The 23,595-nt window shown below is 46.5% G+C and overlaps 3 protein-coding genes across 3 annotated transcripts; 1 reads left to right on the top strand and 2 right to left on the bottom strand.

Moving 5' to 3' along the window:
- The first annotated feature begins 7,924 nt into the window (after positions 1-7,924).
- On the top strand, positions 7,925-9,584 carry LOC129715648 (late histone H2B.L4-like). Its single transcript, XM_055665507.1, has one exon. The coding sequence runs from the start codon at positions 8,291-8,293 to the stop codon at positions 8,666-8,668; it is 378 nt and encodes a 125-aa protein (XP_055521482.1). The 5' UTR covers positions 7,925-8,290; the 3' UTR covers positions 8,669-9,584.
- Positions 9,585-11,244: 1,660 nt separating this feature from the next.
- LOC129715647 (late histone H2B.L4-like) lies at positions 11,245-12,875 on the bottom strand. Its single transcript, XM_055665506.1, has one exon. It carries the CDS (start codon positions 12,386-12,388, stop codon positions 12,011-12,013), a length of 378 nt encoding a protein of 125 aa, XP_055521481.1. The 5' UTR covers positions 12,389-12,875; the 3' UTR covers positions 11,245-12,010.
- Positions 12,876-19,259: 6,384 nt separating this feature from the next.
- Positions 19,260-22,056, bottom strand: LOC129715649 (lithostathine-1-alpha-like). The gene is made up of 2 exons (XM_055665508.1): positions 21,698-22,056; positions 19,260-20,358 (listed from the first exon to the last, which is right to left on the bottom strand). The coding sequence occupies exons 1-2, from the start codon at positions 22,053-22,055 to the stop codon at positions 20,354-20,356; spliced, it is 363 nt and encodes a 120-aa protein (XP_055521483.1). The 5' UTR covers position 22,056; the 3' UTR covers positions 19,260-20,353.
- Positions 22,057-23,595: the final 1,539 nt, after the last annotated feature.

Genomic DNA, 23,595 nt, shown 5'->3' with positions numbered 1-23,595 from the left:
AAGCCATTGCAGATTTGTGTGGCGTTAATATATCACGTGGACTTCCAGTGGAAAAAGGATGCAAAGGAAAAGAGAATATTTTTCAAGCTGATGAAGAGTCCTGACCTGAAAAATCACCCATCCATGTTCTCCAGAGTTGGTGACTGACCCGCTGAGTTGAAGGGCCACTATCTGGTAACATCACCTATCCATGTTCTACAGAGATTCTGGGTGACCCACTGAGTTACTCCAGCAATTTGTCTTTTTATGTTAACTAGCACCTGCAGTGCCTTGTGTCTCCATTATTTCTTATGCATTGCTCTTTTATTTCAAATTTGTAAACTCGTTTTCTGCAGTTCTGACTATTAACTTTGCGATTATTGATTAGAATTGGTTTGTTCACCTCTGCTCCATTTTGCTTGTGTACTGTGGCACGGTGATGCCTTACAGCGCCGGAGACCCGGGATCGATCCCGTCTGTGGGTGCTGTCTGTACGGATGCGCTAGAGGCAGGAAACATGTTCCCGATGTTGGGGGGAGTCCACAACCAGGGGCCACAGTTTAAGAATAAGGAGTAAGCCATTTAGAACGGAGACGAGGAAACACTTTTTCTCACAGAGAGTTGGGAGTCTGTGGAATTCTCTGCCTCCAACCAGAAGGCATTGCAGAGGGTGGTGAAAATTGCCCAACGCATCACCGGTTCCTCGCTCCCCTCCATTGAGTCTGTCCAAAGCAAGCGCTGTCTGCGGAGGGCACTCAGCATCGCCAAGGACTGCTCTCACCCCAACCATGGACTGTTTACCCTCCTACCATCCGGGAGGAGCTACAGGTCTCTCCGTTGCCGAACCAGCAGGTCGAGGAACAGCTTCTTCCCGGCGGCTGTCACTCTACTCAACAACGTACCTCGGTGACCGCCAATCACCACCCCCCCCCCCCCGACACTTATTATTATTTATTCAAATCATTTGCTATGTCGCTCTTCCAGGGAGATGCTAAATGCATTTCGTTGTCTCTGTACTGTACACTGACAATGACAATTAACATTGAATCTGAATCTGAATCTGAATCTGAATCTCAGAGGGCAGTGGAGGCAGGTTCTCTGGATGCTTTCAAGAGTCAAGAGTCAAGAGTCAATTTAATTGTCATTTGGACCCCTGGAGGTCCAAACGAAATGCCGTTTCTGCAGCCATACATTACACACAAATAGACCCCAGACACAACATAATTACATTTTACATAAACATCCATCACATAGCTGTGATGGAAGGCCAAAAAAAACTTATCTCTCCACTGCACTCTCCCCCCCCCCCCGTCAGAGTCAAAGTCAAAGCCCCCGGCTGGCGATGGCGATTGTCCCGCGGCCATTGAAGCCACGCCGGGTGGTGCGAGGTCGCACACCGGGTCTTGGTGTAAGAAACATAGAAATTATGTGCAGGAGTAGGCCATTCGGCCCTTCGAGCCTGCACCGCCATTCAATATGATCATGGCTGATCATCCAACTCAGTATCCCGTACCTGCCTTCTCTCCATACCCCCTGATCCCCTTAGCCACAAGGGCCACATCTAACTCCCTCTTAAATATAGCCAATGAAGTGGCCTCAACTACCCTCTGTGGCAGAGAGTTCCAGAGATTCACCACTCTCTGTGTGAAAAAAAAGTTCTTCTCATCTCGGTTTTAAAGGATTTCCCCTTTATCCTTAAGCTGTGACCCCTTGTCCTGGACTTCCCTAACATCGGGAACAATCTTCCTGCATCTAGCCTGTCCAACCCCTTAAGAATTTTGTAAGTTTCTATAAGATCCCCTCTCAATCTTCTAAATTCTAGAGAGTATAAACCAAGTCTATCCAGTCTTTCTTCATAAGACAGTCCTGACATCCCAGGAATCAGTCTGGTGAACCGTCTCTGCACTCCCTCTATGGCAATAATGTCCTTCCTCAGATTTGGAGACCAAAACTGTACGCAATACTCCAGGTGTGGTCTCACCAAGACCCTGTACAACTGCAGTAGAACCTCTCTGCTCTTATACTCAAATCCTTTTGCAATGAAAGCTAACATACCATTCGCTTTCTTTACTGCCTGCTGCACCTGCATGCCTACCTTCAATGACTGGTGTATCATGACACCCAGGTCTCGCTGCATCTCCCCCTTTCGCAATCGGCCACCATTTAGATAATAGTCTGCTTTCCTGTTTTTGCCACCAAAATGGATAACCTCACATTTATCCACATTATACTGCATCTGCCAAACATTTCCCCACTCACCCAGCCTATCCAAGTCACCCTGCAGTCTCCTAGCATCCTCCTCACAGCTAACACTGCCCCCCCAGCTTAGTGTCATCCGCAAACGTGGAGATGTTGCCTTCAATTCCCTCATCCAGATCATTAATATATATTGTATATAGCTGGGGTCCCAGTACTGAGCCTTGGGGTACCCCACTAGTCACTGCCTGCCATTGTGAAAAGGACCCGTTTACTCCTACTCTTTGCTTCCTGTTTGCCAGCCAGTTCTCTATCCACATCAATACTGAACCCCCAATGCCTTGTGCTTTAAGTTTGTATACTAATCTCTTATGTGGGACCTTGTCGAAAGCCTTCTGGAAGTCCAGATACACCACATCCACTGGTTCTCCCCTATCCACGCTACTAGTTACATCCTCGAAAAATTCTATAAGATTCGTCAGACATGATTTACCTTTCGTAAATCCATGCTGACTTTGTCCAATGATTTCACCACTTTCCAAATGCGCTGCTATCCCATCTTTAATAACTGACTCTAGCAGTTTCCCCACTACCGATGTTAGACTAACTGGTCTGTAATTCCCCATTTTCTCTCTCCCTCCCTTCTTAAAAAGGGGGGTTACGTTTGCTACCCGCCAATCTTCCGGAACTACTCCAGAATTTAAAGAGTTTTGAAAGATTATTACTAATGCATCCACTATTTCTGGAGCTACTTCCTTAAGTACTCTGGGATGCAGCCTATCTGGCCCTGGGGATTTATCGGCCTTTAATCCATTCAATTTACCCAACACCACTTCCCGGCTAACCTGGATTTCACTCAATTCCTCCAACTCCTTTGACCCGCGGTCCCCTGCTATTTCTGGCAAATTATTTATGTCTTCCTTAGTGAAGACGGAACCAAAGTAGTTATTCAATTGGTCCGCCATATCCTTGTTCCCCATGATCAACTCCCCTGTTTCTGACTGCAAGGGACCTACATTTGTTTTAACTAATCTCTTTCTTTTCACATATCTATAAAAACTTTTGCAGTCAGTTTTTATGTTCCCTGCCAGTTTTCTTTCATAATCTATTTTTCCTTTCCTAATTAAGCCCTTTGTCCTCCTCTGCTGGTCTTTGAATTTCTCCCAGTCCTCCGGTATGCTGCTTTTTCTGGCTAATTTGTACGCATCATCCTTCGCTTAAGAGAAACATAGAGACATAGAAAATAGGTGCAGGAGTAGGCCATTCGGCATTTCGAGCCTGCACCGCCATTCAATATGACCATGGCTGATCATCCAACTCAGTATCCTGTTCCTGCCTTCTCTCCATACCCCCCTGATCCCTTTAGCCACAAAGGCCACATCTAACTCCCTCTTAAATGTAGCCCATGAACTGGCCTCAACTACCTTCTGCGGCAGAGAATTCCAGAGATTCACCACTCTCTGTGTGAAAAATGTTTTTTCATCATCTCGGTCCTAAAAGATTTCCCCCTTATCCTTAAACTGTGACCCCTTGTTCTGGACTTCCCCAACATAGGGAACAATCTTCCTGCATCTAGCCTGTCCAACCTCTTAAGAATTTTGTAAGTTTCTATAAGATCCCCCCTCAATCTTCTAAATTTTAGCAAGTACAAGCCGAGTCTATCCAGTCTTTCTTCATATGAAAGTCCTGACATCCCAGGAATCAGTCTGGTGAACCTTCTTTGTACTCCCTCTATGGCAAGAATGTCTTTCCTCAGATTAGGAGACCAAAACTGTATGCAATACTCCAGGTGTGGTCTCACCAAGACCCTGTACAACTGCAGTAGAACCTCCCTGCTCCTTTACTCGAATCCTTTTGCTATGAATGCTAACATACCATTCGCCTTCTTCACTGAAGGAGGCAAATCCAAGAGAGGCTGGATTAACCACTTATTTCACTCAAAATTTAATGATAGGGCTAGGGGTACTGCTATCCTGATTCGTAAGAACGTTATGTTCGAATCACAGAAAACTGTGGAGGATACTGCTGGCCGCTTTGTCATGGTGTCTGGCAAACTGCAAGACCCACCTGTCATATTGGCCAGCATTTATGGTCCCAACTGGGATGACAGCTCATTTGTAACCAAATTTTTTACATCTCTCCCAAATATTGAAAATCACCATGTCATTGTGGGTGGAGATTTTAATCTGGTCCAAGACCCTAAACTGGACAGATCTTCGAACAAAGCCTCTACTTTAACTAAATCAGACTCTGCATGCGTTTGCCAAACAACTTGGGCTCACAGACCTATGGAGATTTACATTCCCCACGACTAAATTATTTTCAATTGTCCCCACGTGCACCATACCTATACCCGTATAGACTTCTTTCTCTTAGATAACAGACTGTTCTCCAAAATCAAATCCAGCAAGTATCATAGCATCGTAATATCAGGTCACGCTGCAACCTCCCTCGATCTCCGCTTTCGTAAACGAACTAACCCCTTTAAACAGTGGAGGTTCAACTCCTCATTATTAGCAGAGGCTCACTACATGCAATTCTTGCACTCCCAAATCACCTTATACTTTGAGCTGAATGACTCGCCGAACTTAGAAAGAGGTATACTCTGGGAAGCTTCAAAAGCCTATATTAGGGGCCAACTTATCTCTTTTGTCTCCAACCTGAAAAGAACCGAGACGTCCCAAACGGCAGACCCGTTACAAAAAATAAAGGACATTGATGACGAATATGTATCTGACCCAGACCCTAACCTTTATAGAGAACGCCTTGGGTTACAAACAGACTTTGACCTCACGTCTACTAATAAAGCCAAGCTATGACTGCTTAAATCTATGCAACACTTTTTTGAATCTGGGGATAAAGCTGGGAAGCTTTTGGCCCATCAGGCCAGAACCGAGGCGACTTCACGGCTAATTCCAGCCATTAGATCCAGTTTAGGGGAGATTCATACTGATCCTCTTAGAATTAATGAAGCATTTGCTAAATTCTACGCTGAACTATACGTTTCCGATTGTCCTCCCACTGCAGGTGACATGCTCAGTAGTTTGACGTTTCCCCGAATTGACGATGAAGCCACGAGAGACTTGGGTGGTCCCATAACTGTTGCTGAGGTCCAAGCAGCCATCACATCGCTGCAAAGCGCAAAGTCACCCGGCCCTGACGGCTTCACTGTAGAATATTACAAAGCTTTCTCTGCTCTCCTCGCACCAGTCCTGAGAGATATGTACAATGAGGCGTTTTTACATCGTCGCCTACCGCCCACCTTGTCATGGGCTACTATCTCCCTAATTCTTAAAAAGGAGAAAGATCCCCTGCTTTGTAGTAGCTATAGACCAATTTCACTCCTGAATGTGGACCTCAAAATCCTCTCTAAAGCCCTTGCGCTCCATCTTCAACGAGTGATGCCCTCTATTATCTCGTTAGACCAAACAGGGTTCATACCAGGCTGACAGTCTTCCCACAATACTAGGCTTCTCCTTAACATCATCCATTCACCAAGTAGTGAGACCCCGGAGATAGTGGTCTCCCTCGAAGCCGAAAAAACTTTCGACAGGGTCGAGTGGAGGTACCTACATGAGGCGATGGACAGGTTTGGCCTCGGTAACAGTTTTATTCTTTGGGTCAGTCTATTATACTCGTCCCCGGTGGCCTCAGTACAAACAAACGACACACGGTTGCCCCACTTCCCCCTTCAGAGAGGTACCAGACAGGGTTGCCTGTTATCACCACTCCTGTTTGCTGTCGCGATAGAACCCTTGGCGGTCTGGTTACGCTCAGAGAAGGGCTTTAAAGGTATTACACGGTTTGACACAATTCATAAAGTCTCATTGTATGCGGATGACCTGCTCCTGTACATCTCGAATCCAGTCAGCTCTCTCCCTGTGATTACGAATATTTTAGAACGGTTTGGCGCGTATTCTGGTTATAAACTTAATTACCAAAAGAGTGAGCTATTACCGATTAACTCATTGGCTATGCAGCTCCCTCGCTCTTTAACCTCATTCAAATGGGCAGAGGACGGGTTTCGCTACCTCGGCGTCTTTATCACAACACCCTTATCTGATATGTTCCGCACAAACTTTCTGCCTCTGGTTGAGAAAGCTGAAAGAGATTTTGACCGCTGGTCAGTTTTACCGCTATCCCTCGTGGGCCGGATAAATCTGGTCAAGATGGTCGTCCTACCCAAATTCCTGTATCTTTTCCAGCACGTCCCTATACTTATCACTAAATCTTTTTTTGATAAATTAGAAAGGACAATATCTAAATTTTTATGGGGTAGCAAACCGGCTAGAATCCGAAAGGCGATACTGCAGTCTCCTAAGAGTGACGGCGGTTTGGCACTTCCTGACTTTAGGCGATACTATTGGGCAGCTAACTTGCAAAAACTCCTGTATTGGATGAATGATGATTGCGACCACCTACCGACCTGGGTACACATGGAAAAGGCGAGTTCACATCTCCCGTTGCGGTCTGTCCTATGCTCCCAACTCCCCCTTCCTATAACATCTGTGGGTGCAGGCCCAATTGCGTCCCTCTCGCTCAAGATATGGAGTCAACTCATGAAAAACTTTGGTTTACAAGGCCCTTCCATCTTGACCCCACTGCTTAAAAACCACATCTTTAAACCTTCAAGTACAGACCACGCATTCAAAACCTGGCATAGCAACGGTATCAGTAGTATCAAAAACCTATACAAGGATGGCATCTTTTCGTCTTTTGCGGAGCTCTCGTCCAACTATAGCCTCCCAAACTCCCACCTTTTTCGTTTTTTCCAGATTAGGGATTTTGTGAAGAAGACATTCCCCCATTTCCCAAATTGCCCCCCTGAAATCCTGACCGATACCATCTTAGCTCTAGATCCCAATCGGAAGAAATGCATCTCTGTTTTGTATAACTTGTTAGGGTCGGTTATATTGAAACCTCATACCTCATTAAAAGCTGCGTGGGAGGGTGAGCTGAATACGAAACTAACAGACCAGCAATGGGACTCTGCCTTGGATTTGATCCATTGTTCATCCATATGTGCCCGTCATGGCCTAATCCAATGCAAAGTCCTTCACAAAGTCCACTACACAAATGCAAGATTATCTAGAATTTACCCCACTGTTAGGGACACCTGCAACAGATGTAATCAATCTCCTGCCAACCATAGCCATATGTTTTGGTCTTGCCCTAAGCTCGCAGCCTTTTGGAGGAGTGCTTTTGACATGATAAGCAGAGCCTACGGCCAGACTATTCCTCCAAACCTACTGTCAGCCATTTTCGGTACCACTCCCAACACCAACCTCTCTGTTGCGGTGAAACGGGTTCTAGCTTTTATAACCTTGTTAGCCCAGAGACTGATCTTGCTTAACTGGAGGCTCACCTGTCCCCCGACACACACCCGCTGGATTAAGGAGGTGCTTTACAATTTAAAGCTTGAAAAACTAAGGTTCTCTCTCAAAGACTCTACCAAGACATTCCTAGATACATGGAACCCTTTCTTGGAACTTGTTAACTCTCTCAACTTGTCCCCGAACTCGGAAGAGGAGCATCTTTATTTATTGCCCATATTTGTGTAGATGTGTATGTATTGATGTCCCCTTTGGTTCCGACTGATTCGGGCGGGTTTGAAGTGGGTAAGGGTAAGTTGATCGCTTACATACTGTTGCAAAATTATGCCTATGACTGTCAGTCTGTGATCATTGTATGTATGCAAATGTTCTGAAATTCAAAAAAAATTTAAATCAAACAAACTCTGAACTATAACAGCCTTTGGACTTTATCTTTATGTTTATGATGTGTGTGTAAATATATATATATGGACATACTGATCTGATCTGCATTTATGACTGCAATATCCTCTTGTGCTGCATTAATGCAAGAATTCCATCATCCTATCTGGGACAAAACTCTCTTGAATCTTGACGCGGGAAAGGGCAACCCGGAAGTCAGCGGGCCTCGTGATTGGCTATTTCCAGGGGACACCGCGTGGGTCCGACGGGCTGGGAGCCAATAGGAAAGGGGCGGCGGCTGATTCCTCATTTGCATAAGGCAGTGTATATCAGGGGGCGAGCGGGGACGGGCGGCCGCAGTCGGGTGAAGGAACGAAGCGAGCGGGCGATCGCGGTGAAGGATGCCCGAGAATGTGAGCAAGGTGATCGCCAAGAAAGGGGCCAAGAAGGCGGCGTCCATGTCGCACTCGAAGGGCGCGAAGAGGCGGCGCCGGGTCCGCAGGGAGAGCTACGGCATCTACGTGTACAAGGTGCTGAAGCAGGTGCACCCGGACACGGGCATCTCCTCCAAGGCCATGAGCATCATGAACTCCTTCGTCAACGACGTCTTCGAGCGGATCGCCTGCGAGGCGCTGCGCCTGGTGCACTACAGCGGGCGGCACACTATGTCGTCGCGGGAGATCCAGACGGCCGTGCGGCTGCTGGTGCCCGGGGAGCTGGCCAAGCACGCCGTCTCCGAGGGCACCAAGGCCGTCACCAAGTACACCAGCTGCAAATGAGACACACCCGCTGGCAACCTGCCCTCCACACACCCACACACCCAACAAAGGCTCTTTTCAGGGCCACCTCCACATTGTCCGCTTGGAGTTTCGCTTACAGGGGCTGTAAGCTCCTCGATCGGATCGAAAATGACGGGAATGGAGATAATAGGTGTAGGAGTAGGCCACTCGGCCCTTCGAGCCAGCTCGATTTGTTACTAATACCTATGAGAGAAGCGAGTCTCGCAAACATTCTGAATTATCTGGGGTGTTAAATGGTCAGCTCGACATAGACTACAAGACCTACACCAAACTCAAACCAATTAGGAGCAGACGAGGGCATTCGATCCAATTTGTGATCCCAGCTACAAAGACAGATGTGTACAGCAATTCGTTCTTCCCCCGCACAATTAAAGCATGGAATAACCTCCACCCAACTATAGTTACCCAACCAGATGCAACTAAATTTAAAGTAGCTCTTTCTTCCCAATAACCCTTTTTGGCTTAAGCCCTCCCTTCACCACCTCCAGTTTAAATTCCATTTGGAATTTGGAATATTTTGGAGGACCAAGAAACCAAGAACCGACATTCAATGTGATCATGGATGATCATCCACAGTCAAGAAGGGGTTAGGCCCGAAACGTTGCCTATTTCCTTCGCTCCATAGTTCCTGCCTCACCCGCTGAGTTTCTCCAGCACTTTTAACTACCCGTCTATTCACAATCGTTCCTGCCTTCTCCCCATATCCCCTGACTCCTACAAAAATGCTGGAGAAACTCAGCATCTATGTAGAGAATGAATATGTGGTGTTTCGGGTCGAGACCCTTATTCAGATTTAATTTACTCCTCTCCACATTGTTATTTTGTGGAGTGAAAAGTACGGATCTGGTTGGGATTAGGTAGCTCCGAGTTGCTCAGTGAACGTACTGAATGGGACTGATCTCAGTGTACAAGTCTTACTGACCACTGAAACATTTTCCTTTGTTTCTGGGGTATAGTTAAATCTAAACTATCCTACATAGAATAGAATTCGTTTTTTTCTCATTCAAACAAACAAATGTTTGAACGAAATGTTGTTCCCTGCAGTCATAACAGCAAAAAAACCAAATCCAGATTCAACTTTAATTGTCATTGTCAGTGTACAGTACAGAGACAACGAAATGCAGTTAGCATCTCCCTGGAAGATCGACATAGAATATGATTTCAATAAATAAATCTATTTACATGCATACAGTCATAGTGTTTTTCCTGTAGGAGGAGTGTGTGTGGGGGGGGGGGGGGGGGGGTGATTGGCAGTCACTGAGGTACATTGTTGAGTAGAGTGACAGCCGCAGGGAAGAAGCTGTTCCTGGACCTGCTGGTCCGGCAACGGAGAGACCTGTAGCGCCTCTCGGATGGTAGGAGGGTAAACAGTCCATGGTTGGGGTGAGAGCAGTCCTTGGCGATGCTGAGCGCCCTCCGCAGACAGCGCTTGCTTTGGACAGACTCCATGGAGGGGAGTGAGGAACCTGTGATGCGTTGGGCAATTTTCACCACCCTCTGCAGTGCTTTCCGGTCGGAGACAGAGCAGTTGTCGTACCATACTGTGATACAGTTGGTAAGGATGCTCTCGATGGTGCAGCGGTAGAAGCTCACCAGAATCTGAGGAGACAGACGGACCTTCTTCAGTCTCCTCAGGAAGAAGAGACACTGGTGAGCCTTCTTGACCAGAGTTGAGGTATTGTGGGTCCAAGAGAGGTCATCGGAGATGTTGACCCCCAGGAACCTGAAGCTAGAAACATGTTCCACCTCCGTCCCGTTAATGTGGATGGGGGTGTGCGTGCCGCCCCTAGACTTCCTGAAGTCTACAATGAGCTCCTTGGTCTTCTTGGAGTTAAGGGCCAGGTTGTTGTCAGCGCATCATGCTGCTAGGATCCATCACAGTGAATTTCCAAACACCTCCTCGCTGTGATGGAAGGCAAAAAGTCTTATCTCTTCCCTAATAAAAATATCTGTTTATTATTGGAAGCTGTTGACCATTTTGCACCCAACTCCAATCCCGTCGATTTTAGTACGGTTGAGGAGTTCAAAGCCTTCTGTAAGCGAAGCTTCAAGCTTACAAAATGGAAGTGCCCAAGCGAAATTTGCAGTTGTTTACAAAAGGAACTGCAGATGCTGGAAAAAATCGAAGGTAGACAAAAATGCTGGAGAAACTCAGCGGGTGAGGCAGCATCTATGGAGCGAAGGGAATAGGTGACGTTTCAGGTCGAGACCCTTCTTCAGACTTAATTTAATCCTCACCACATTGTTATTTTTTCGCAGTGAAAAGTACAGATCTCGTTGTACAAGTCTTACTGACCACTGAAACATCTCCGTCTTTCTGGGGTATAGTTAAATGCTGGAGAAACTCCGTGGGGGAAGCAGCATCTGTGGAGCGAAGGTCTGGCCAAATGGAGCAGGACTGGCCATATTTTGTGCCTTCCATTACAGTGATGAATGTTGTCGTGGATGTTTGTGTTAAAAAAAAAATTATTGTGTTCTTTTTCATTGTACCGCTGCAGTCAAATTCATTTCACTTGCACTTTATGCGCATTGACAAATAAAACTGATATTAGAAACATATAAAATAGGTGCAGGAGTAGAGGCCATTCGGCCCTTCGAGCCTGCACCGCCATTCAATATGATCATGGCTGATCATCCAACTCAGTATCCTGTTCCTGCTTTCTCTCCATACCCCCTGATCCCTTTAGCAACAAGGGTCACATCTAACTCCCTCTTAAATATAGCCAATGAACTGGCCTCAACTACCTTCTGCGACAGAGAGTTCCAGAGATTCACCACTCTCTGTGTAAAAAATGTTTTCCTCATCTCGGTCCTAAAAGATTTCCCCCTTATCCTTAAACTGTGACCCCTTGTTCTGGACTTCCCCAACATCGGGAACAATCTTCCTGCATCTAGCCTGTCCAAACCCTTAAGAATTTTGTAAGTTTCTATAAGATTCCCCCTCAATCTTCTAAATTCTAGCGAGTACAAACCGAGTCTATCCAGTCATTCTTCATATGAAAGTCCTGACATCCCAGGAATCAGTCTGGTGAACCTTCTCTGTACTCCCTCTATGGCAAGAATATTGATTGATTGATATTGAAGGAGACGTTTCGGGTCGAGACCCTTCTTCAGACCATATACCAAGAACTGTTTATGCAACCTAGGAAAGGCGCAGCTCCAAGTCGACAAAGTGTAAGTGCCCAAGCGAAATAGCAGGGGCTGTTTATGCAACCTGTGGAAGGCGAAACTCCAAGCGGACAATGTGGAGGTGGCCCTGAAAAGAGCCTTTGTTGGGTGTGTGGGTGGGTGTGTGGAGGGCAGGTTGCCAGCGGGTGTGTCTCATTTGCAGCTGGTGTACTTGGTGACGGCCTTGGTGCCCTCGGAGACTGCGTGCTTGGCCAGCTCCCCGGGCACCAGCAGCCGCACGGCCGTCTGGATCTCCCGCGACGACATAGTGTGCCGCCCGCTGTAGTGCACCAGGCGCAGCGCCTCGCAGGCGATCCGCTCGAAGACGTCGTTGACGAAGGAGTTCATGATGCTCATGGCCTTGGAGGAGATGCCCGTGTCCGGGTGCACCTGCTTCAGCACCTTGTACACGTAGATGCCGTAGCTCTCCCTGCGGACCCGGCGCCGCCTCTTCGCGCCCTTCGAGTGCGACATGGAAGCCGCCTTCTTGGCCCCTTTCTTGGCGATCACCTTGCTCACATTCTCGGGCATCCTTCACCGCGATCGCCCGCTCGCTTCGTTCCTTCACCCGACTGCGGCCGCCCGTCGCCGCTCGCCCCCTGATATACACTGCCTTATGCAAATGAGGAATCAGCCGCCGCCCCTTTCCTATTGGCTCCCAGCCCGTCGGACCCACGCGGTGTCCCCTGGAAATAGCCAATCACGAGGCCCGCTGACTTCCGGGTTGCCCTTTCCCGCGTCAAGATTCAAGAGAGTTTTGTCCCAGATAGGCCAATGGAATTCTTGCATTAATGCAGCACAAGAGGATATTGCAGTCATAAATGCAGATCAGATCAGTGTGTCCATATATATATATATACACACACATCATAAACATAAAGATAAAGTCCAAAGGCTGTTATATATGTTTGTTTGATTTAAAAATTTTATTTGAATTTCACAACAATTTGCATACGTACAATGATAACAGACAGTGACAGTCAAGGCATAATTTTGCAACAGTATGTAAGCGACCCTCAAAGCCCTTACCCTTACCCACCTTCAACCCACAACAAAAAGTACTAAAAAAAAAGAAAAAAAAAGGGGGTCACTAATAACAGTAAATAAGTAAGTAATTAAATAAATAAATGTGTGTGTGGGGGGGGGTTAAGGGGAGAGCAGCTGCAGTAGAGCAGAACAATGATGGAGAGCACTCAGTCCTCTTCCGAGTCCGGGGACAAGTTGAGAGAGTTAACAAGTTCCAATAAAGGGTTCCATGTATCTAGGAATGTCTTGGTAGAGCCTTTGAGAGAGAACCTACGTTTTTCAAGCTTTAAATTGTATGGAATTCTAGCATTGATGCAGCACAAGAGGATATTGCAGTCATAGGATATTGCAGTCATATATGCAGATCAGATCAGTGTGTCCATATATATATACACACACACACACACATCATAAACATAAAGATAAAGTCCAAAGGCTGTTGTAGTTCAGAGTTTGTTTGATGTTGTGTTTCATGAGTGGGTTGCACGCAAAGATTATAGAGGAGCTCCTCTATAATATTTGGTTGCACGTAAGGTCACTGGGTCATAGGGCTTGACGCACTGAGCCGCTAAATCCATCTGGAGGACATCCGTAACTTCCGGTATGTGTTATTAATGCAAGAAATGCATACTTTCCTACCTGTTAAAAACAATGGAATTCTTGCATTGATGCAGCACAACAGGATATTGCAGTCATAAATGCAGATCAGATCAGTGTGTCCATATATATATACACACACATCATAAACATAAAGATAAAGTGCAATAGGCTGTTATAGTTCAGAGTTTGAAGTTGTGTTTAATAGACTGATGGCTGTGGGGAAGCAGTTATTCCTGAACCTGGTTGTTGCAGATTTCAGGCTCCTGTACCTTCCATCTGAAGGCAGCAGAGTGGTGAGTGTGTGGCCAAGATGGCGTGGGTCCTTGATGATGCTGCCAGCCTTTTTGAGGCGACGACTGCGATAGATCCCCTCGATGGTGGGAAGGTCAGAGCCGATGATGGACTGGGCAGTGTCCCAATGGTTGTACGAAGAGCGCGGAGACCCAGGCGAGGAGAGCGGAGACCAAGAGCAAACAGGATCCCGTCCCTCCGACCCTACACACCCAAGAGAAGTCGGGAGGATTAAGCACCTCGTCTGCAAACCCCTCGTCTTCACGGTAGACACGAAAAGCTGGAGTAACTCAGCGGGTCAGACAGCATCTCTGGGGAAAAGGAAATAGGAGACATGTCGGGTCGAGGCACATATTACTTCTTCGCAAATATGCTGCCTGTCCCGCCGAGTTACTCCAGTCTTTTCTGTCTGTCTTCGGTTTAAACCAGCGTCTGCACTTTCTTACATACTTTTGGCAGGGAATGAACGCGCCGAGCTGCAGGCGAGCAGAGTGGAGACCACCCACGGGATCCCGACCCAGCCCACCGTCTGAGAAGCCAGGAGGTGCATTTGTCTCCCTTCTCCCGTTAGATCACCGCTCAAGTGTCGCCCCTCCCCGATTAAAACGATTCCAATCTGCTTTTATAGTTCAGTTTGGAGATACAGCGCGGAAACATTCCGTTTGACCCACCGAGTCTGCCCCGACCAGCACACTAACACTATCCTGCACACTTAAACTGCCAATTAAACTAGAACTTAAATCCTTTTGGTATGTTAGCATTCATAGCAGAAGGATTTGAGTATAGGAGCAGGGAGGTTCTACTGCAGTTGTACAGGGTCTTGGTGAGACCACACCTGGAGTATTGCGTACTGTTTTGGTCTCCTAATCTGAGGAAAGACATTCTTACCATGTAGGGAGTACAGAGAAGGTTCACCAGACTGATTCCTGGGATGTCAGGACTTTCATATGAAGAAACACTGGATAGACTCGGCTTGTACTCGCTAGAATTTAGAAGATTGAGGGGGGATCTAATAGAAACTTACAAAATTCTAGAGGGGTTGGACAGGCTAGATGCAGGAAGATTGTTCCCGATGTTGGGGAAGTCCAGAACAAGGGGTCACAGTTTAAGGATAAGGGGGAAATCTTTTAGGACCGAGATGAGGAAAGAATTTTTCACACAGAGAGTGGTGAATCTCTGGAACTCTCTGCCACAGAAGGTAGTTGAGGCCAGTTCGTTGGCTATATTTAAGAGGGAGTTAGATGTGGCCTTTGTGGCTAAAGTTATCAGGGGGTATGGAGAGAAGGCAGGAACGGGATACTGAGTTGGATGATCAGCCATGATCATATTGAATGGCGGTGCAGGCTCGAAGGGCCGAATGGCCTACTCCTGCACCTATTTTCTATGTTTCTATGTTAAACTACAAACCCTCACGCCTTTGGAGTGTGGGAGGAAACCGGAGCGCCCGGAGGAAACCCTGCACAAGTCAAGGGGAGAATACACAAACTCTGTACAGACAGCATCTGTAGTCAGGATGGCACCCGGGTTTCTAGCGCTGTGAGGCAGTAACTCTATTGCTGTGCCACCGTGTCGCCCTTACATCGTCCCGCTAACCCACAGTGCACATTTCTTCACATGTTTAATTAGCTCTTCAAAATCTAAACTAAGCTTTGAGTTTTGATTTAACATTGGAGCCTATCCTTTCAAGTGAAAAGCCTATTCCTGCCTACAATATTCTGTTGTGCTGAAGCCAAGCAAGAATTTCATTGTCCTAAGTGGGACACATGACAATAAATTCTCTTAACTCTTGACTCTTATTTTCACATGATTGTTCAATCAAAACTTAGCCTTAGAAGTTTCAATTAGTATTTTAAAATTACATTGCCCACTTTCGACCCGGGTGTGATTTATGGTGCAGCCAGCGGTTGCTGAATAATTTAAAATATTTAATCAATAATTTTATATACCAAGTTCATAGTATAAAATATATTGGAAGTAGGCTGGGGTTTGATAGCGTATCTGAAAAAGCTAGCCATTAGATTCCTCTGCGATCGAAATTAGAGGCGGGAAATGTAGCAAAATAAAGAACAGACCGTTATTTGATCTCAAATTAATTCCAGTTTTGCAACCACTGGTCTATTTAGTTGCTAACAGAGAATTAATAACCATATAACCATATAACAATTACAGCACGGAAACAGGCCATCTCGGCCCTACAAGTCCGTGCCGAACAACTTTTTTCCCTTAGTCCCACCTGCCTGCACTCATACCATAACCCTCCATTCCCTTCTCATCCATATGCCTATCCAATTTATTTTTAAATGATACCAACGAACCTGCCTCCACCACTTCCACTGGAAGCTCATTCCACACTGCTACCACTCTCTGAGTAAAGAAGTTCCCCCTCATGTTACCCCTAAACTCTGTCCCTTAATTCTGAAGTAATGTCCTCTTGTTTGAATCTTCCCTATTCTCAAAGGGAAAAGCTTGTCCACATCAACTCTGTCTATCCCTCTCATCATTTTAAAGACCTCTATCAAGTTCCCCCTTAACCTTCTGCGCTCCAGAGAATAAAGACCTAACGTATTCAACCTTTCTCTGTAACTTAGTTGTTGAAATCCAGGCAACATTCTAGTAAATCTCCTCTGTACTCTCTCTATTTTGTTGACATCCTTCCTATAATTGGTCGACCAAAATTGTACACCATACTCAAGAATTGGTCTCACCAATGCCTTGTACAATTTTAACATTACATCCCAGCTTCTATACTCAATGCTCTGATTTATAAAGGCTAGCATACCAAAAGCTTTCTTTACCACCCTATCTATATGAGATTCCACCTTCAAGAAACTATGCACGGTTATTCCCAGATCCCTCTGTTCAACTGTATTCTTCAATTCCCTACCATTTACCATGTACGTCCTATTTTGATTTGTCCTGCCAAGGTGTAGCACCTCACATTTATCTAGATCATAATACTTATTTGAAGATTAAAAGAGTTTTTTTCCTAACTTTCCCATGCTGAAAATTATTCGTTCGTTTCCATCTTGCCCGCTGAGTTTCTCCAGCATTTTTGTCTACCGTCGATTTTTCCAGCATCTGCAGTTCCTTCTTAAACAGTGCATTTCCATCACTCTTTAAGCCACTTGAAACTGGACGAATAATGAATGGCCTGGATAGAGTGAATGTGGAGGGGATGTTTCCACTAGTGGAAGAGTCTCGGAGCAGCGGCCATAGCCTCAGAATTAAAAGAAACATCTCTAGTAAGCAGATGAGGGGGAATTTATTTAATTAGAGGCTGGTGAATCTATGGTTGCAGACCTGTGGAGGCCAAGTCTTGGTTCTTGGTTTCTTGGTCCTCCAAAATATTCCAAATGGAATTTAAAACTGAAGGCGGTGAAGGGAGGGCTTAAGCCAGAAAGGGTTATTGGGAAGTCAATGGGTATTCTTGTGGAAATTGACAGGCTCTTGATTAGGAAGGGTGTCAGGGTTATGGTGCGAAGGCAGGAGAATGATGGGCCGAATGCCTAATTCTACTCCTATCACTTATGACCTTAAGAATGGGGTTGAGAGGGAAAGATAAATCGGCCGTGATTGCATGGCGGAGTAGATTTTATGCACCAAAATGGCCTAAATCTGCTCCTAGAAGTCATGAACTGCTGGCAACACCTTCGTTCTAATTCCTCTAAACCAGTCATCCAAACATCTCTCCCAAATCTACTCGACGTCACTCCAAAGCAACAAACTAGTTTCTCAATTTGTTCCCTGGAACAATTCCAGCGAATACATTTTTTGTGCATCTTCGTGGTAATATTCACATCCTTCAAATTTTTGGTCTCCAGAATTGCATGCTGTCTAACTAATGCTTTGAACCCGTACAATTATTTTCACTGTTATGCTGTGTGCCTTTATTTATGAATCCAAATGCCTCACTTACCACCCCGTCAACATGCTGTTGTAGTGTCAGGTATGTACACAAACATGCTACTTAGTCGAAGTTGGCGATCAAAGGACATCACTTCTCGTTTCTGCATTAAATTTCATCTGCCAACTCTCCATCCTTTGTGGTCTGTTACTACCCTCCTCAAACCTCCTCGTGTTGGGTCAATCACATTTGGAATGTGTTGCCCTGTATATGGGAATCAAAGTCTTACTGAGCACATACACACACGTACATGCATACACACACACACACACACACACATGTACATGCATACACACACACACATCTGCAGCTCTTCCCTGCTGTCTCAGCCCCACTCATTATCTCTCTCACACTCACACACACACACACACACACACAGCTCTCCCCTACTCTATCAGCTACCCTCTCTCTCATTCCATACACATGCGCGCACACACACACACATGACAGTCTCAGTATGGAACGTCACCATCAAACTATCCTTCATTTCTGAAAGCAGACATTTATAAGATCACCCCTCATCCTCCTGTGCTCCATGGAATAGAGACCCAGCCTACTCTCCCTGTAGCTCACACCCTCTAGTCCTGGCAACATCCTCGTAAATCTTCTCTGAACCCTTTCAAGCTTGACAACATATTTCCTATCACATGGTGCCCAGAACTGAACACAAAATTCTGAATGCGGTCTCACCAACGTCTTATACAACTGCAACGTCACCTCCCAACTTCTATACTCAATACCCTGACTGGACTATGGGTGATGTCTGTATGGAGTTTGGACGTTCTCCCAGTGACCGCATGGTTTTTCTTTGAGAGCTCCAGTTTCCTGCCACATTCCAAAGACGTGCAGCTTTGTCGGTTATGCATCGGTAGGAACTGCAGATGCTGGTTTAAACCGAAGATAAACACAAAAAGTTGGAGTAACTCAGCGAGTCAACCAGCATCTGAATAGGCGATGTTCCGAGTCATGGCCCTTCTTCAGGCTGAGATTCAGGGGAAAGGGAAACGAGAGATATAGGCAGATGAGCTGCAGATAATGAGACTCAACAAGACGACTTTGAAGCGAGTACAACGACTTGGGTGGGGGAGGGATGGGGTTTGCCAAAAACTTGAACTCCTCCTCCCATTCCCACACTGACCTTTCTGTCCTGGGCCTTCTCCATTGTCAGACTGAGGCCAAATGCAAATTGGAGAAACAGCACCTCATATTTTGCTTGGGCAGCTTCTAACCCAGCAGTATGAACATTGACTTCTCGAAGTTCAAGTAATCCTTGCATCCCCTCTCTCTCCATCCCTACCCCACCAAAGTAATTGTACGAGCTTCATAACCATCTTGGGGGGTTGGGACGGGTGGGATGGGACCCGTGAATGGGCATCTTGGCCAGGCCCAGGATCAAACCATCAGGGAGATACCCCCCCCCCCCCCCCCCCAGCTCCGATCGGCCCTCCCCACTCCAGGACTAAAAATGCAACCAGAACTTGAGGAGCAGCCCCTTCAGGTATTCGTACAGAGGCAGCAACCTCACACACACTCCATGAGCCATTTTATTCACAACTCAGTTTTACCTTACAAAATTTATTTTTTTAAAGCTATAATGTTCATATCTTCAGCAGGCACGCGTCACAGTTCTGTCGGCGGGAAAAAATAAGCGGCGAACAAGATTCGTCTCGTACAACATATTTTTTTTAATGTATCATTTGGTGTGACAACAGTTTGGTCACGTGTGTGACGCGCACGGTTCGCTCTCCAGAAGAATGGTCCCTTTACGCTTCGCCCACGGCTGGGCATTTTGTAGACAGCGGGGCCACGGTTTAACCCTGGAGCGATCGGGGCGACGCCGGAGAATGCGAAACATAAAGAACGCGGTAAAAGACGGGGCCACGCACAGTTTAAGAATAAGGGGTAAGCCATTTAGAACGGAGACGAGGAAACACTTTTTCACGCAGAAAGTTGTGAGTCTGTGGAATTCTCTGCCTCAGAGGTCGGTGGAGGCCGGTTCTCTGGATGCTTTCAAGAGAGAGCTGGATAGGGCTCTTAAAGATAGCGGAGTCAGGGGATATGGGGAGAAGGCAGGAACAGGGTACTGATTGGGGATGATCACATTGAATGGCGGTGCTGGCTCCAAGGGCCGAATAGGTCTACTCCTGCACCTATTGTCTATTGTCAGATTGCAATCTTCGCGTGGTCCGCCCTGTTTCGACTAAATGCAATCAACTCGACGTGCACAAACGGAAGAGCAAATAGAACAAGTTGTCCAACAACTTTAGGCTGTGCACACCACACAAAAGAAGAAAAAGAAGTCTATTGTCTAAAATGGGGAGTGGGTCTGGCAAAACAAACAAAAAAACGCACAAAAAGGCTTTGCAGAAAGTGCCCACCTTCCACCCCCAACCACCGATGAATCATTTAAAATTGGGGATTTCTCCATTAAAAACACTGCAGGATAAGGACTGCTCTCAGGAAAAACATGTTAACGTGATGGGTGCAGAGGCGGTGATTCCATTCTTAAGAGCTGGAGGATGAAATATATGAGGCAGCAGAATAGTCACATGAAGTTGGGGGGGGCATGTTGCGTGTGGAGGGGGAGCATTTTCCTTCTCAGGCCATTGTCAGTAAACTTCAAGTCATTCTGAAGAGTCCCAAATGCTTTTTCTATTCTTGGAGTAAAAGCCCGGTTAACCTAAAAAAATAAAACGGACAGTCACTCAATGTATAAATTCCACAAAACCTTGGATCATTCTCTTAAAACTTCCTTGGACTGTCTGCAGCCATTAACATGGACTGTGCGGAGGGGAATGCTTCTTTTCCTCATTCATACAATCTATAGTCTGCAAGTTCCACATTTCACTTTTATCTCCTCTTCCCCCCACACCACATAAATTAGTAGCTTAGTCATCCAGAGATGACGACTGACCCGTTGAGTTACACCAGCATTTTGTTGCCCTAAGGTCGGAGGCATGGCTTTGTCAATAATTTCACCAATGAATGTAAACCATGAAACCAACCTAATGCAATAATTATGGTGCAAGGTAATGCAACTATTGCATAAAAACAGAAAACCCATGGAGATAAGACACTAAATGCTGGAGTAACTCAGCGGGACAGACAGCATCTATGGAGAGAAGGAGTGGGTGACGTTTCGGGTCAAGACCCTTCTTCAGATCGAGAAAAAATTCCTCCCCAACCTTTTATAGAAACATAGAAACATAGAAAATAGGTGCAGGAGTAGGCCATTCGGCCCTTCGAGCCTGTACCGCCATTCAATATGATCATGGCTGATCATCAACTCAGTATCCCGTACCTGCCTTCTCTCCATACCCTCTGATCCCCTTGGCCACAAGGGCCACATCTAACTCCCTGTTAAATATAGCCAATGAACTGGCCTCAACTACCCTCTGTGGCAGAGAGTTCCAGAGATTCACCACTCTCTGTGTGAAAAAAGTTCTCCTCATCTCGGTTTTAAAGGATTTCCCCCTTATCCTTAAGCTGTGACCCCTTGTCCTGGACTTCCCCAACATCGGGAACAATCTTCCTGCATCTAGCCTGTCCAACCCCTTAAGAATTTTGTAAGTTTCTATAAGATCCCTTCTCAATCTCCTAAATTCTAGAGAGTATAAACCAAGTCTATCCAGTCTTTCTTCATAAGACTCCGGCTTGATCTGGAGTTGCAAATAAACCAGATTTAACGGTGGCGTTTGAGGGGGTAATGGGAGAAATACTTGCATAGTTTAGTGAAGAGGTACAGAGTGGAGATAGAGTGGAGATAGGGTAGTGCAACAGGCCCTTCGGCTCACCGAGTCTGGACCGACCAGCCATACCCGCACGCTAACACTACAATGGGACAATTTACATTTACACCAAGCCCATTAACCTGCACATCTTTGGAGTGTGGGAGGAAACAGAAGATCTCGGAGCAAACCCACGCGTACAAATCTCCGTGCAGATGGCACCCGTGGTCAGGAGTGAACCCGGGTCTCTGGCGTCGTGAGGCAGCAACTCTACCGCTGCTCAATCCTTACCCCTGTAGCAGACGAAAGAGAACTTGAAGTCGCAGGGCACGTCCTTCCAGCGGCCGTTCAGCATGATGACGCAGACGGACATGGTGGCGTAGTCCATCGGGTAGAAGTTGTCCCAGTTGGAGTAGATGAACTCGTCGCCGTTGGCCCACATCCAGCTGTATTCGGACTGGTGCCGGTTGAAGAGGCCAATCCAAGCCGGCATGTCGCTCTGGAGAACCTGGGCGACAAGTGCGTTCTCCTCCAGCGACTGGATGCTGACCAGGTCCGAGTGCTCAACCCGGCAGAAGTTCTGCGCTTCGATCCAGGTCTTCTCAGCTCGAATGAAGACATTGTCCTTCGTGTAAGATGCAGCAGGCATAGGACCTTGGGAGGAAAGCACTGAGAGGTTTGACAAGGTGCTTTCTTGCTTTCCCCTCTCACTCCATTCCCTCCCCCTTCCCAGTTCTCTGACCAGTCTTACTGTCTCCGACTACATTCTATCTGTGCACTGCCCCCCTCCCCTGACATCAGTCTGAAGAAGGGTCTCTACACACGGGTGGCGGGTCATTCTTGATTGTATGTATGTATGAATGAATGAGTGAGTGAGTGAGTGAGTGAGTGTATGAGTGAATGAATGAATTAATGATTGAATGAATGAATTAATGCATGAATGGATGAATGAATGAATGATTGAGGGTGAGCGAGTGAATGAATGAATATGAATGAGTGAGTGAGTGAGTGGGTGAGGGTGAGCGAGTGATTGAGGGAATGAGTGAGTAAAGGAGTGGGTGAGCGAGTGGGAGGGTGAGTGAGTGAGTGAATGATGAATGTATGAATGAGTGAGTGAGCAAATGAGTGAGAGTGAGTGAGAGGGAGTGAGTGAGTGAGAGTGAGTGAGTGAGTGAGTGAGTGAGTGAGTGAGTGATGGAGTGAGTGAGTGAGTGAGTGAGTGAGTGAGTGAGTGAGTTGTGAGTGAGTGAGTGAGTGAGTGAGTGTGAATGAATGAGTGAATTAATGTGAGTGAGTAAATGAATGAATGGAGTGAGTGAGGAAGTAATTGAATGAATGTATGAATGAGTGAGTGACTGAGTGAGTGTGAGAGTGTGAGAGTGAGTGAGTGTGTAATTGAGTGAATGAGTGAGTGAATGATTGAGTGAGTGAGTGAGTGAGTGAGTGAGTGAGTGAGTGAGTGGGTGAGTGAGTGAGTGGATGAGTGAGTGAGTGAGTGAGTGGGTGAGTGAGTGAGTGAGTGAGTGAGTGGATGAGTGAGTGGAATGAGTGAGTGAGTGGGTGAGTGAGTGAGTGAGTGAGTGAGTGAGTGAGTGAGTGAGTGAGTAGACGAGTGAGTGAGTGGATGGGTGAGTGAGTGGATGGGTGAGCGAGTGTGAGTGAGTGGGTGGAGTTCCGATTGAGGCTGCCCATCTTCAGACTTGTTTAATTCAATTACCCTGCGCAAGTTTCCACTATGTGTGAGTGAGTGAGTGGAGTGATGTGCGGTGAGTGAGGTGAGGATGTGAAGTGAAAAAGAGAGGAGTGCGTGAAGTGAGTGGTGAGTGAGTGTGAGTGAAAGGATGAGTGAAGGTTGAGTGGTAGTGAGGTTGAATGTGGGTGGGAGTGAGTGAAGGAGTGAGAGGTGATATGAGAGACGTGAATGGCCTAAGGGTGATAAGTGATAGGGCAGGAGAATTAGGCCATTGGCCCATCAAGTTTCCTTCAATTCGTGGGCCGATCTATATATCCTCCTAACACCTTCTCCGCCACAACAACTGAACACCCGTACTAATCAAGAAATATCATATATCCGCCTTAAAAATATGAATTGGCTTGGCTCCACCAGCTTCTGTGCAATGAGTTCCATCAGATCACAACCTAGTTGAGGGGGGGGGGGGGGGGGGGGGGGGGCCGCACCCACACGGGGG

The sequence above is a fragment of the Leucoraja erinacea genome, unplaced genomic scaffold (genome assembly GCF_028641065.1).
Source record: "Leucoraja erinacea ecotype New England unplaced genomic scaffold, Leri_hhj_1 Leri_1293S, whole genome shotgun sequence".
Taxonomy (NCBI): domain Eukaryota; kingdom Metazoa; phylum Chordata; class Chondrichthyes; order Rajiformes; family Rajidae; genus Leucoraja; species Leucoraja erinaceus.
Note: the sequence above shows the minus strand (reverse complement) of the source record. Positions and strands in the feature narration are given on the sequence as shown.